The following is a 13,666-nucleotide window of genomic DNA, read 5'->3' as shown; positions in this document are numbered from 1 at the left end:
GCTTCCATAGATGAGGACATGTACCAGTTGCTTCTTATAAAATTGGTTCAACGTTCCATATAGTGAATTTTGAGTACGTTTTACTGAAAATTTCCAGCTCATATTCTAACACCATTCACCAATAGTGGCAACACAAAAGGCCTCTCCCTTCACAAGTGGTACACCCAATTTTTCAGTGCCAGATATTCTCGAGTCTAATTTCTAGTAGGTTACATTCAAGGCAAAAATGAAAAACCTTCCAGCTAATGGATCTATGTATTTAACTAACTAGTTTTTTAATGGCCTATGCCTGCTTGAAAGCCAGTGTTCTCTCTAGGAATGCCTTACCACCAGTCTAAGTTTAACTAAAGCCTTATCATTTGCTTCTTCTCTAGCAAAAAGGCTCATTTCTACAGAAGTTGGTTATAATGCCCTAAGCCACTCCAGCCCAGCCATACTTTATATACTCAAGGGGGATACTTAATTAACACTCATGTGGCAACACAGCCTAATTCCTCCTTCTGAGAAACTATACCACACCACTATTTCCCCTTCTGGGAAACTATACCACAGGTATCATTCAAAGTTTTAAATCCTATTGTGGCAATTTTTCATTTTGAAGAACTTTCTCCCCAAACTAAAAGGGGAGTTTCACCAAAATTCTGCCTTTAAATCAGGTTTCCCTGCATGTGTTACTTATGTATACTCCCAAAAAACCACCTACTTCATCTTCTACTACATCCACGTCTTTTTTCTAAACTTAAAAAAGGAGAATTGCATTAAGTGTTTTCCATACAACTGAGCTGTTCTCATGCTTACTAGACAGCTGGAGATTAATAGGTAGAAATTTTAGGAACTTATGAGCCAGGAACCTACTCTGCAGTTGTTTTATTTATGTCATTACTTTTTCAAACATCAAAGTAGGACTCTCCTAAAGATAAAAACCTAAGAAACCCACAATTTCTCTTAGGTAACCTATAATTATGTTATTAAAGATTTGGATAATGACTCCAGCTCTCATCATTCTAGACTCCCCCTTTAACAAATAAAGAGCTTAGTGATTGGGATTTTGTATTTCCCACCCTTACCAGACTTATAAATTCTAGAAACACAGTTCACACAGGGGGAGGGGGGGGAGTAATTTAAGATTAACTCTATTTCCTTCTAAGAGGAACGTTTGAACGAATTTTACAGGTAGTTAACTCTTGTTCACATTGGGCACACATCAAATCTAGCATTATGGGAGTTTTATTTATTTGGAAGTGAACTTTTAACTATCAATACAAATGCCAAAATACTACACAAAACATCCACAGGAACTTTTTTTCATCGTTTTTTGAATTGTTCACAAACATTTCCTACATAATCCAACATACAACAGAGAAATGGTACATCTTTTTCCTTCAATTTGCATACAATGGAAAAAAACAAGAATATATATATATATATTACAAAGTTTAACTAATAGACACTAGCAGGCTGACAGTTTGTCTATAGGTGAGAAATCATCTAATAAAAAATAATAAGAATTTATTTAGCATCAGTCACTTCCATAACCAAGTATTATTTTGATTAATAAAACTTGCTGCCATTAGGCTTCTGGCATATACTTATACCATTACTCAATTTGTAGTATTGCTCCCCACCTTGGTTCTCCTTTACAATTACTAACATAGAAAACTGCTGCAGAGTAGGGGTAAGCATTTGCAAACAAACAAACAAAAAATCCCCAGCTTATTATAAGCATAAATGTGTATGACGGAATTTCTTCCCAAGCAATGGACTTTCAAATCAAGAAATCACCAGAATGGAATTAGCCAAGATATTATGCCTATTTCCAAGAAGAGATACATTTATTTATATCCAACAGAGGAGCTGAAAATCAAACTTAGTGTTTAGTTTGGGGTGGGTTGAGGATCCAGCCATTTGAAAAATGACTGTCTTTAAAAAAAAAAAAATGACCACCAAAAATAGGTTCACTAAATTTATTTTAAAAATCATAAAACGTTTCTTACAAAAGAGCATTACATTCTGCACACTGCTCTGAATAGATGCCAGGGACAAATGGACTATTGTTACTTTTCCTCCCTGTCCCACCCCCCCAAAATGTTACAGTGACCACAAAGCAAAGTGTTCACAATAATTACATGGGGGGAATTTTTTCTTTTAAACCACCAACAATGAACAAAAATTAAAATTCACTCACTCTGCTGCTGTTTCAAAATTTCAATGTTAGTTTTTGCACGCCCTTCCCCCCCCCACCCTGTTTTTAAGGAACTAAAACATTACATCTGGTGAACAGCAAAGATTTCACTACACCTCAAATGCAGAACACCTATGAAGCAGAGGAATGTTGGCTTTTTAAACAGAAGCAGATAAAAAAAAAAAGATGCAGGACTCCTTCAGTTCTTCACTAGTCTTAGAAAAACTTTCCAGAATACTGCTTCACACTATAAAAAAGAAAAAATATCTTGCATTAGAATCCTTCAACATCTGCATACTGCTTCACACTATAAAAGAAAAGAAAAAAAAGTACGAATTAGAATTTTTGTTCGTAACATCTTAATCAACATTAAGACAATTTCAATGCTAAATTCAAATGATAAACATGTCCATTACAATTAGAAATAAGAATTAAAACATTAGCAATTAAAAAATTAGAGCAATGTAAAATTCCAGAAAAATGATTAATAGTAAATCAGACATTAGTAGAGCAGAATTAGGAAAATGAAATTAAAAGTTGTTAATACTTGGTAGAAAAGACAAAGAAATGCCAGTAAGGTGTGAAATGCTGCATTTTACAGCACCAATCATTTGTCCTGTAGAGGCATGGCCTGTGCCATATGGCAGACTGTGATTTGTTGTCGATTTAGTTATCTAAAAACAACAAAATCACTAGTCTTCCACACAGAACTAGACCAACATCCACTGAATCTTCTATATTTTCTACAGGCTCTGTATAATTTATAACAAGTGGTTTTGGCAGCAGTTTTCACCAGAGAAATGAGAAGTTTGCTTGGTTAAGGCTTCTTCCAGCAAGATTAGTATTGAATGTCTTCATTTTTAGTAAGAAAGCAGAAGAAAATTAAAGCAAAGCTATTAGGATGTTTAGAAGTTAGGTCCCCAAAAGGTTGAGACACCATGGCTTCTAAAAGAAAAATCAATTGAGAAGAAAAGCTTTTTAAAGTTTTAGTATGGGTATGCTAACATAAAGCTAAACTCAAACTGACCTGTTCTGCAGCAAATACTGTGCATTCTGTATCTGGTCCTGTGTTCCTGTAATGGTAATGATCCGATCTTCAGACCCTTCTAGAGGTTCATCAATTTTGATCGAAGCTCCTGACTCATGACGGATTTGTTTAATCCGCTGACCACCTTTGCCAATAATAGATCCAGCCAACTGAAAGATTTTTAAAAACAAGTGTTTATGATATACTTTAATAATAACTGTATCACTGGTATTTTCAGTGAATATCAAATATTAACAATACACAGTCCATTCTAGGATTAAAGACCTCCAACCCATCAAGGTTTGAATTAAAATATATTTATGCTGCACATCCACGTTTCCTTTAATAAGCAAATCAGGGGCTCAGAACCCTCTGCTTCAAAAATAGTACAAGAGTCAAACCAGAGAAAGACACTTCACTGAAGTCTGTAAAACACAATTTTAATCCTAACATAAATTTTTAAGACCTTTTAGTTAAATGTCAGGGAATTTAAAGAAAATGATTCATTAAACATTCCTTGTAACATTACAAGAACGTAAAAATTTAAAGAATACTTACATCTTTGGGAATAGTTACTTGTGTAGTAATAATAGGTCCACCAAGATCACCATATGAGCCACGACCCCCTGCATAGGAATAATCTGATTTAAATAATGAGCATTAAGTTCATTTAGAAAGCATGAAATAATGTTTTCATTTTACAAAGGAAAAAACTTACCATATCCGGAGCCACCCTAAAAACAGAAAGAAAAAATAAAAAATTACTTTGCCTTCAAAACTATTCTCTAGGTCTCTTAATATTCCTAAAGTCTTAGTTTAGGAAACTAAAGTCCTCCCACATTCTCCCTAGTACGTTTTGGAAGACAATCCTTAAGGGAAGAAAACCCTTCAGGTACATAGCACAGAAGCAAGAACATTACATGAAGGGAAGTCAACACTTACTGGCAAGTAGGGAAGCATTTGTTACTGATATGAATACAAAAACACCCGTGATACTCAACCTGTGGTTCATAAGCCATCTGCCATTCTGATGGGCTCCATGTATCTATTGCAGAGTCCCAAGTTTCATCCGCACTGAAACCAACCTGTGTCAAAGATAGAACTATTAACATAACCCGCACTGTTTTGGCCACTGAGCTACCGATTTTTCTATGTCTGATTTCTACTTTCCATCATTAAAATATTGGCAGAAATAAAATATTCTCCAAAAACAAACAAAAAAAGGGCTAAATAAAGTCTTAACATTCCAGCTAACAACTGAAATGACTTAACTAGCTGTCTACGAAATTCATTTGTAAAGCAAACATTCCAATTAATAATCATCTTCAACAAAATGTCAGCCATGTGACATTAGACTCCTAGAAGCTTTCATGTATACACTGATAAATAAAATGTTCTTACCATGCCGTCGTAGCGGTCTCCGGGTCTTCCTCTTCTGTCATAGGCCATTAGATCTCTGCAAGCATAGTACTTGTTGTAATCTCAGTTTGCTTACATGTCACACACACCAAATAAAAACCTACTCTAACTACCCATAAAGTGAAGCCTCTTACAGATCAGCAATGTGTGTCAATGGAACAAACTTACCCTCCTCTAGGTGGTGGTGGTGGAGGAAGAGGAAGATTCCGAGCTCTGCTACCACCCCGGCCACCTCGTCCAGGAGGAGGAGGTGGAGGTCCCCGACGAGGGCTCATATCGTCATAATCTCTTCTAGATGGAGGCATAGGACGCCCACCCCGGCCAGGAGGCATTCTGTCAAAACCACCTCTTCCCCGCATGGGAAATCCCACAGGGCGCCCACGGCGGTCATCAAACATCATTGTAAAACCACCATAATCGTAGGTTTCATCGTAAAAATTGGGATCATAAGGCTGTGCACGTCCTTTGATGGGAGACTAAAACAAAAATGTAACAATGTTACAGAATGAAGGAAAAGAGCCTGGTTACATATCAAATGATAACAAGACAAACATTTCAAGTCCTTTATTTCTCCTGGGAGGTACTTATAGCAGGAAAAGGAATGCAGGCAAAGGTTAAAAGTAGGAAGAAAAGAATTTTAAAAAATGCATTATTTTTGCTGAGTCCTAAACAAAGTTTTAGCAGCCTGCTTTTACTGTTCCATCTCAAGAGACTAGAAACGCTGTTCACACATTTCACAATGGGGTCTATAAAGAACTTGTCCCCATCTCAAGGACTGGAGCTATCACTATCTTATGTAAGCATATAACTCATACTGAAGCATTATCGGTTGGGAAGCTGTGCAATGTGGTACTATAGAAAAACTTACAAAACTACACAAAACTTCATTTGAAGGATCAAAGGCTATTAAAAATCCTCACCAATGATCAAATGACCACTCTCCCAAAGAATTTTTAAATTACAGTGATAACTAAACAACTAGCTAAGGACAAATAAAAACCATGTCTCAACATTGTGAAACTAAGTTAAAATAAAATATGTCTGTTTCATGGAATTAAATAGTAAGTACAATATTCCAAAGGTACCTCTGATATAAGATCAAGGATGATCTTGATGCACTCTACCACCCTATCAGGTTTTCCTCCAATAAGCACGACTCTGTCAGTGGAATGAGGACAGCATTCCTGGAAAAGCTTGATTGTTGTCTGTGTGTTCTGTGGTAAGTTATAAAAAAGAGAAGCATTAATCAGAAGGGAAAAAACAAAGTTTCCTGGTTCACATTCAGAAACCTGCCCCCACTCCCAACATAAAAACCCTATTAAGAACTCCAGGACTTTGCCATGGTAGGTTAGGACAAAAACGAACTTGTCCTAACATGCCCAGGCCTTTCTGTTATATTTTAAAAGTGAACTAGATAAATATAAGTGATTAAGATTTTAGGGAAAGAACTCAAAAAGGGGGAATAAGAACACCACTGACCCAGCTCTATAGGAAACACTACTGTCTAGTAATATAGCAAACAAAACAAAACAAAAAACTGCCTTTACCTCTCGAAGTTCTTTGATTTTAGCACCTTTGACCCCAATAATTCCTCCTGCCAGACTCTGATGAATCAGCAGTCTCAACTCGCAGTCAAAGTCACTTCCTTTATAGTGTTGGTACTGCAGAGGGAGAATTATAAAATTTTAGTTCCGTATCAAGGAATCCCCAATAATACACTTATCTGCTATAAGCATGACAATATACTGTTGCAGTGAGCAACCTGAATTTATATTTCAATAACTTTACCAGTTATGTGCTTATTATCCTCAATAGCCAGGCCCAAAAAGGACATTCTGCACCACCTTAAAAAACTATTTTATTTTCAGGTCCTGCAACACCATACCCACACTGCAGCCATTTAGCATGTCGCTGTTACCACAAAATTATTAATAACATTCAAATAACACCATAATAAAAATGACTGCAAAGCACTTTGCAAATGTAGTTAATTCCCACTGCAGCATGGAGCAGGGTCAACAGTGAGTTGTAAGACCATTCACTTATCATGTTTTTAAGCCTTTTTCTATAGAGACGGGAAAAGTACACTATGTTAAAAATAAAATTGATCCTATGGGCCAGGCTCCATACTTCAGTGGGGTTCAATGGCACTATGACATACATTTAAGCATTCCACAGCATCAGATTCGAGCGGGAGCTGGCTGGTTGCAGTGGGTGATGGCAACTGCAGGCCCTGAAAGTAGAAAAATAAGAGTAATAGGTTAAGTGTCTAGTGTGATCAGGCTATTGTCGCATATATTGGTAAAGCTACTACAACATATTTCATTATCTATATCTATACCATAAAATGGAAAACTACATATCTACTCTTAAGAATCAACACGTAACCTTTTCCTATATACCCAGTAAATACAGGATTACACAGAATTCAAACAATCCTTGAACTAGATCATAGTCCTCTCCAACACAGCCCCACAACCAATATTCTAATAATAACAATAAAAAAACCCCCACACCCCCCCAAAACAGAAAAACAAACAAACAAACAAAAAAACAAAAAAACCCCCAAACCCTCCCCTGTAACCACAGCCCATAAAATACCTGCTAAACCCATGTGCATGACCACAGAGATAGTTCAGATTTACTCTGGAGTGGCCAGGCTACATTAAAAAAAAACTTAAAAAAAAAAAAAAAAGTTTTAAAACAAATGATGTCTAATTGTAACCATGCACATTATGTAGTGCAAGATGTTGCTGCTACAAACTGTTAGAGTCACTGTCTCTCCACCATCCCCATATTAAGCCCCAATAAAACACTTCCAACCATCCCCCCTCAATTGCCAAATACGTTAAGAACAAAAAGAGAGCCTACCTCTTCCAAGGTAGGGATGATTTTCTTCAGAATTTCTCCAATTGTTTCAATATCAGCACTGATACTCAATATGCTGTCAAACATCACAAATACCAGATAGTACAAAAAAGGTGGAAAAGAAAAATGAGTTTTGTGTTCATCATTAGTCATACAAACTTTTACAGAGAAGTAACATACAATTATTTAATCTCCCCATTTAAAGTAGCCTATTTATAGATTTTTCACATGCATTTTGTTTTATGCCCAATACAGACATGGTAACAGTATTAGGAGACTTGCAGAGAGACAGAGAGAATGGGCTCTTGGAAGGGCTCAGATTAAGTGGGCAATAAATTGACCAGAACTGAAGCAGAGTTGAATATTTATGTTCCCCGCCACCACTAAGTTAATTAAGGATACCCTCGCTGTTACATTGGTAAAACTGGCACACCTTCTCTTAGGCAAAAGTGGGGGAATATGCAAGTGGTGAACATTATATCTGGAGTAAGGTTATGGATACCAGTTAGAAATTAGATCACTAATGGGCTCTGCAAGAAAACAAATACAAATGCGAGACAAAACAAAGACAACACAAATGAGAAGTGAAAGAAAGTGAACCAGAGTTAGCATTTCATCAGAAAAAATTATGAACAGGCAATGTTGGGAAGCAAGGTGGGCCACAAAGACAGAGCGAGAGACTATTTTGGTAACAATCTGATTTACAATGCAGCAAATATGCAACACTTGAAGCTGTGCTCCTTCCATCGAAATAAAATTAGTGGATCGTTTGGGTGGGCAACTCACGGTAAAAGTTCAGTGACAAAAAGACTTAATGGGGAAAATAAGACAGAAACTTGAAAAACAATACACCGTCTAAAGGGGATACTATTTAATTATATAAAAGGCAGGTAATAAAATACATTTCTCTCTTTCTAATCAGGCAGTGAGGCATAAACTGTTGGGACATACCGCTCGGGGCCACTGCTGTCTGGGACTGAAACACTGGCATTGTACTGCATTGGTCATTGGCGTTCGTGGATGTTGGCATTGGGCATGGGCATTCAATCAGAAGTTGTCAAGTATGGTACCCGTTTGGCAACGAGCACATTTTTGGGCATAGCCAACCAGGGTTTTCACATGGGCGTTCAGGGGCGGATGGGCCAACGTCATGGTGGGCAACGCAGGGGTAAGTCGATCCAGTACATGGGCAACGGAGATATATGGCCAAAAAAACAAGGAGAGGGAAAAGGGGGAAAAGCAATAAATTTTAATTTAATACAAACTATACTCATACTCTCAATTAATGAAACAAGCTTAAGTTGTTCTGAAGACTAACACAATAATGGACTTCTCTATATCTGACTGTGGCTTAACATTTAAGGACCTTAAATGATGGTACTAGCTATTTTTTTTTTAAACAAACGATGTTTCAGTAGCAGGCTGGCTCATGAGGGTAGACACAAAACCTGTCATGACTCAGTTTACTGAAATTCTTGAGGAAATGGGGAAATTAATAACCCAGATAATTATATAAAACATCTGGATTAAGAGGAGAGAGGTTTATAAAAGACAAAACAAAAATTCCCACACCACCAAAAACCCTAACTCTTAAAAAAGACCAGTTTGGTTTCCTGGAGGTTTAAAACGCATTCCTAGATCCTAGCAAGGCAAGTAAAATTTTAAACAAAATTTCAAGTTCAGTTTACAAGAGGAACATACAAAGATCTGCGACCAAGAGAGAAATGAAATACTATCAAATAAGTATTCAACACAAAGTTATTATTTGCCTCAACTTCAGCAAGGAAACATTAAAAGAGTGTACACTATGAGAAAAAAAAAATTTAGGAATTTGGGTGTAGCCAAGTCCTAGAAATATGCTCACTTCTGGTGATACCAACATTTAGTGTGTCTAATCACAAGAGTCAACCCACTATAAAATATGAAGACTCAAACAAATCATTGGCATTGACAAATGGTTTCCCATGTCTACTCTATTCTTTACCCATATTTAAATCATGCAACCTCAACATTAATCTGTGTTCCATGTGCAAGCTGTTAAACAGATGGACGGATTAAAAAAAGAAAATAAAAATTTGAGTTTAATCAGCCACCTGCAATGTTTTTGATATACTGTAATTGACTCACACACAGTAAATGGTGCTATTAAGGGTTTTTACACTGTTATTTTCTAATTAAAATGTTATCTTGAAGTGAATAATTTGGTGGAAAGTTATCAGAAAGTGAAGAGGTTTAATACAGACCCTTCCCTCCCCAAACTCAATCTGGGCTTTGTTAAATCAGAATGGCAAACCTTGAAATCATCTATGTAATCGAATATTACAAATGGCTTGTATCTAGGCTATTAAATGATTTCTATGACACAAAATCTTTAAATTTCTACACACACATAAACTGAAGTTGCTCCAGTAGTAGTTTAAACTCGTTAATACTTACGTCTGTACGGAGAGCCTTAATATTCTTGCCTCCTTTTCCAATCACTGCCCCAGCATTCTGGAGGAGAGAAAAAGACAATAAGCTTACCTTCCCCTTTCCCTATGTTAAATGTCTTCCTACGCGCTCAAACCGTAGCAAAAAAAACCCTAAACTAAAAACGAAAACCCCTAACCTCTCTTTTTTGGGTCATAAAGCTAAAAATCAGAAATGATAAACTCAAAAAATCATCAGGTCAAAAAAAGAAAAGAAAAGAAAAGAAAAACGAAAAATCAGGGAATTTGTGCTTTGGGATATTCCGCATGGGAAGAAGTGCATGGAGCATGAAAGTTAAGCACTGATTAAATTTATAGTTTCCTTCTGAGAAACAACTTAAAACCTATCCGTTATCTTTACAAGGTGACATGTAATGGGATCCATCAAGTAAGCAGCCAACTAGATGTTTCCCCCACAATGCAATCAAGGTATAAACTTTTATCCATCAATGCTTTAAACATTACCTACACCCTCTCTGCTACTTTGACCTGCAATGACTCACTGTATTAAGTACTTTCATTTGATCAAAATAACCTGGCCTACAAATCTGTTTTGAAAGAGCCACACAAACCTTTTTTAACTCTTCAATCTGTAAGACTTAGAATGCTTCCCAGAGGGCCAAATCAGAACTCACTTTAATTTCTACCTTAGTTAAGAACCCCTTTTAAATTTTCAAGAATAAAATTTATACCTTGCTCTGAAGCAAAATGCGTAATTCAACCATCTCATCAGTGTTTCTAGATCTTTTAAAAGCTTGTTCCTCTTCCATATCTTCTGCAGGACGTTTACCTAGAAATTAACAGTTCAGATTTCAGAGCAAGCACCCGTTAACAAGAAAAAACACCTTTAATTAAATTACATTTTAGTTTCAACCCTTAGGTCAGAGGAAGTTAACTGTTGTTTGGAGATTTGTTGCTAAGTCAATTAGAGCATGTTCTCTTCCAATAATACTTTCTAAACACAAAACAATGTGACAAGATGCTTGCAAGGATTGAACTTATTAAAATGCAAAGAAACAATATATTTACTGTCAAGATATCTTAAGTTTAGAGTCACCAATGCAAATTAGTTATCTCTAGTTCATAAATGAAAGTAGAGAAAGCTGACAGGGATGTCAGACTAAACAGTTCCAAACAACGAAAGTAACAAAACGGAAAATCCAGAAATTGTTAAAATTAAAATGTCTTCTCACCAAATTCACCATTGGTTTCGGTGTTGGGGAAGGTTTCCTCTGGCTGTTCAGTTTCCATTTTCTTGTATTAAATAGACACACCAATCTGTTGAAAGATAAAGAGACTAGTACATTTGGTTTACTGGAAAGTAAGCGTTGTGTCTTGCTAATTAAAAAAAAAAAAAAAGAAAAAAAAGAAAAAAAAAAAAAAAGTCAAGGAAAATGACTCTGCTTCTAGAACGTACCAGGTATTATATATCCTTGCAGAGCAGAACTGAAGTTCTGGGCGGGACCAACTGACACCCTAGTGTTGCAGTAGCCTATAAAAACCAACATAAATTGAGTTTTGCTTTTTGGTTGCTTATTACTGAATAGTAATTTAACAGTGATGTAAATACAAACTAAACATCTCTAAAACTGGGTCTTACACTCTCAAACGACTGCTTTAGGAAAAACAAAAAACGAAAGGACCTATCTGATTTTTTGCAAAAAGAAAACCATGCAGTTTTTAGCCACTGGACGGAGTGCCCACCATGATAACTAATTGTTTTCTACAATACAATACAGACCAAAGGTCTGTAAAACATACATATGCCATAAAGCCTTCAATTTTGTCCTTAAAGGTACACATTTATAGATGTATAAAATTATACTGATTTTTAAATTGCGTGTGGGCTTCCTGCCGTTGGACTTGAAATGCCATTCTCTGAAATCTCTAGAAAGTTTACAAACATGAAGGCAAATTCAAGCTATATACAACAATAAGGTCAATGTACTTAAGATTAAACCGTAAAACCTCATACAGGAGCAGACCCCAACTGCCAATCATACCCGATTATTCCAACAGAGCTAATGAAGCCCTAGAATGCTAATACTGCCACCAAAAGAATATTTTAAGTTAGAAGTCTATAACCTAACAATTATACCTTTAACGCCGGAGTAATGGGACTGCAAACAGCCTTTCACCAGCCCTTACAGGTCTAGCAGAAAGAGCCGACAAGTGGCCTTTGGTAGACAGATGACGGAGAGCTATACAGCCCAGAGCTACCTTTATGGCCCCCGTTCTTCCGTAACGTCTGTCGATAAACCTTTTAACGACTAACTGAAACGCTACCTCAACGCCCATCACTCAGCTAAACGATTCAGGTAAATAACTTGAAGACAGCGGGCTCGGCTTTTAAGGAAAACGTTGCCGCGGTTCCCCGTTCAGGTCCTTTAGTCACCATTCCTCAAATCGCTAAATATGGGAGAGCAGCGGAACGCACACATGCCTCACCCCCCTCCCCCCGCCACAGTACCAGGGATCAGCAACAGCCGAATAACAAGAGCGGAAAAGCTGAAGGAGAGAGAAGCGCCGCGCCGCTCCTCACCCGGACCCGACAGGAAATGGCGGCCCGCGTAATGGCGACTACGTGCTACTAGGCGGAGCCGAGCGCGGACCCCCCCTCCCCCACCCACCACGCGGTCCCGAGATCTCATCCCCCGCACCCTCCCCCCACCGCGGGAGAGACAAAGCAACGGAGGCAGCCTCGACCATTCCATCTGCTCCGCTTTACCTCCGCTCCCGGGCCGGGAGGCCCCAAGTGCAGCGGGACCCAAACAAAGAGAGCGGCGGCGTTCTCCGCTGCCCTCGGGTCCCGCCCGCCGACCGCTTCTCCTTCGTACACCAGGCGTCTAGTTCTGAAGACTACAGAACTCCTGATCATCCTACAGTCACACACCTCGCAATTACCCGAAGCCTCTAGCACCACAACGCGGACTGCGGATATACGCTCAGGGAAATGGCGGAGGTGGGGGGAGGGGAAACCGGGCAACGTTCCCTGAGAATCCGCCAACCACCAAGCAGCCCCCAAACGCCTCCCTCAAGCGGCAAACTTCGTCTCTGACCCTCGCCCCCACGCGCCGTTCATCCAGCCCCACTCCTCACCCCGCGAATCCGCCGTCCCCGTGCCGCCGCGCCGCCTCAGCCGGTCACAGCTAGACAGAGAACGAGCGCAGGCCCCCGCCGCCTTCCCCCGCCTCCCCGCACTCTCCTACCCCGCCGCCGAGCCCAATTGGTTGCCCGGGGTTTAGCGGTGGCGCGAGGGCAAAGCGATTGGCCCAAGGCCGCGTCAATCAAAGCGCCGAAGGAGGCGACGCCACGCCTCGCGCCGGCGCCTCCCTTCAGATTGTGAGGCCGCTAAGGGCCTGAGAAAAGCCGGGCTTGATAGAAGTCAAGGCAGCCTTTAGGGAGGCCAAACCCATGCCTGAATCTATAGTATCCTAGCGCCGAAAACCCCAATTACCTATAGGCCGCAAGAAAGCGGGACGTAGGTAAGATGTCGAGGTTGCAGCAGCAGAGAAACAGAGGATAATGGCGTCTGCAGCTCTTTCGCCTGAAGCGCCCTCCTCCTTTCTCGTTCGCGCACTCACTAGCGGCAGAGGGGAGGGAGGGGAAAAACCTCTCGCGAGAACTGAAGGCTACCCCGTTCACGCGCACGGGGAGGGGGCGGGGAAGGGGCGTTTTCAGGGCCGAGAGAGTCTTTTAGGT

The 13,666-nt window shown here is 39.1% G+C and overlaps 1 protein-coding gene across 8 annotated transcripts; it reads right to left on the bottom strand.

Annotated features, from left to right (window-relative positions):
* Window positions 1-1,211: 1,211 nt before the first annotated feature.
* HNRNPK (heterogeneous nuclear ribonucleoprotein K) lies at window positions 1,212-13,553 on the bottom strand. 8 transcript variants are annotated; one of them, XM_032306864.1, is made up of 17 exons: window positions 13,422-13,553; window positions 11,382-11,456; window positions 11,158-11,242; window positions 10,657-10,754; window positions 9,933-9,989; window positions 8,448-8,491; window positions 7,500-7,572; window positions 6,790-6,861; window positions 6,176-6,289; window positions 5,714-5,842; window positions 4,797-5,104; window positions 4,611-4,665; window positions 4,211-4,294; window positions 3,928-3,943; window positions 3,768-3,850; window positions 3,210-3,379; window positions 1,212-2,489 (listed from the first exon to the last, which is right to left on the bottom strand). In XM_032306864.1, the coding sequence occupies exons 3-17, from the start codon at window positions 11,213-11,215 to the stop codon at window positions 2,456-2,458; spliced, it is 1,395 nt and encodes a 464-aa protein (XP_032162755.1). In that variant the 5' UTR covers window positions 11,216-11,242; window positions 11,382-11,456; window positions 13,422-13,553; the 3' UTR covers window positions 1,212-2,455. The 8 variants fall into 8 exon arrangements, with proteins under 8 accessions (XP_032162755.1, XP_032162760.1, XP_032162756.1 ...); XM_032306869.1 differs by having other exon boundaries at window positions 1,212-2,429; XM_032306865.1 differs by lacking the exon at window positions 13,422-13,553 and adding an exon at window positions 13,064-13,174.
* Window positions 13,554-13,666: the final 113 nt, after the last annotated feature.

Source organism: Mustela erminea, chromosome 12, assembly GCF_009829155.1.
Source record: "Mustela erminea isolate mMusErm1 chromosome 12, mMusErm1.Pri, whole genome shotgun sequence".
NCBI classification, from domain to species: domain Eukaryota; kingdom Metazoa; phylum Chordata; class Mammalia; order Carnivora; family Mustelidae; genus Mustela; species Mustela erminea.
This window is presented reverse-complemented; position numbering and strand designations above follow the sequence as displayed.

What these genes read in the sequence shown, in the direction of transcription:
- HNRNPK (XM_032306864.1), bottom strand. Translation starts at nt 11,215, where the DNA reads ATGGAAACTGAACAGCCAGAGGAAACCTTCCCCAACACCGAAACCAAT. An exon ending in AAATCAAAGAACTTCGAGAG is followed by an intron (nt 5,843 to 6,175) that starts GTAAAGGCAGTT and finishes AACTTACCACAG; the next exon opens with AACACACAGACAACAATCAA. An exon ending in AAGTAACTATTCCCAAAGAT is followed by an intron (nt 3,380 to 3,767) that starts GTAAGTATTCTT and finishes AAAATCTTTCAG; the next exon opens with TTGGCTGGATCTATTATTGG.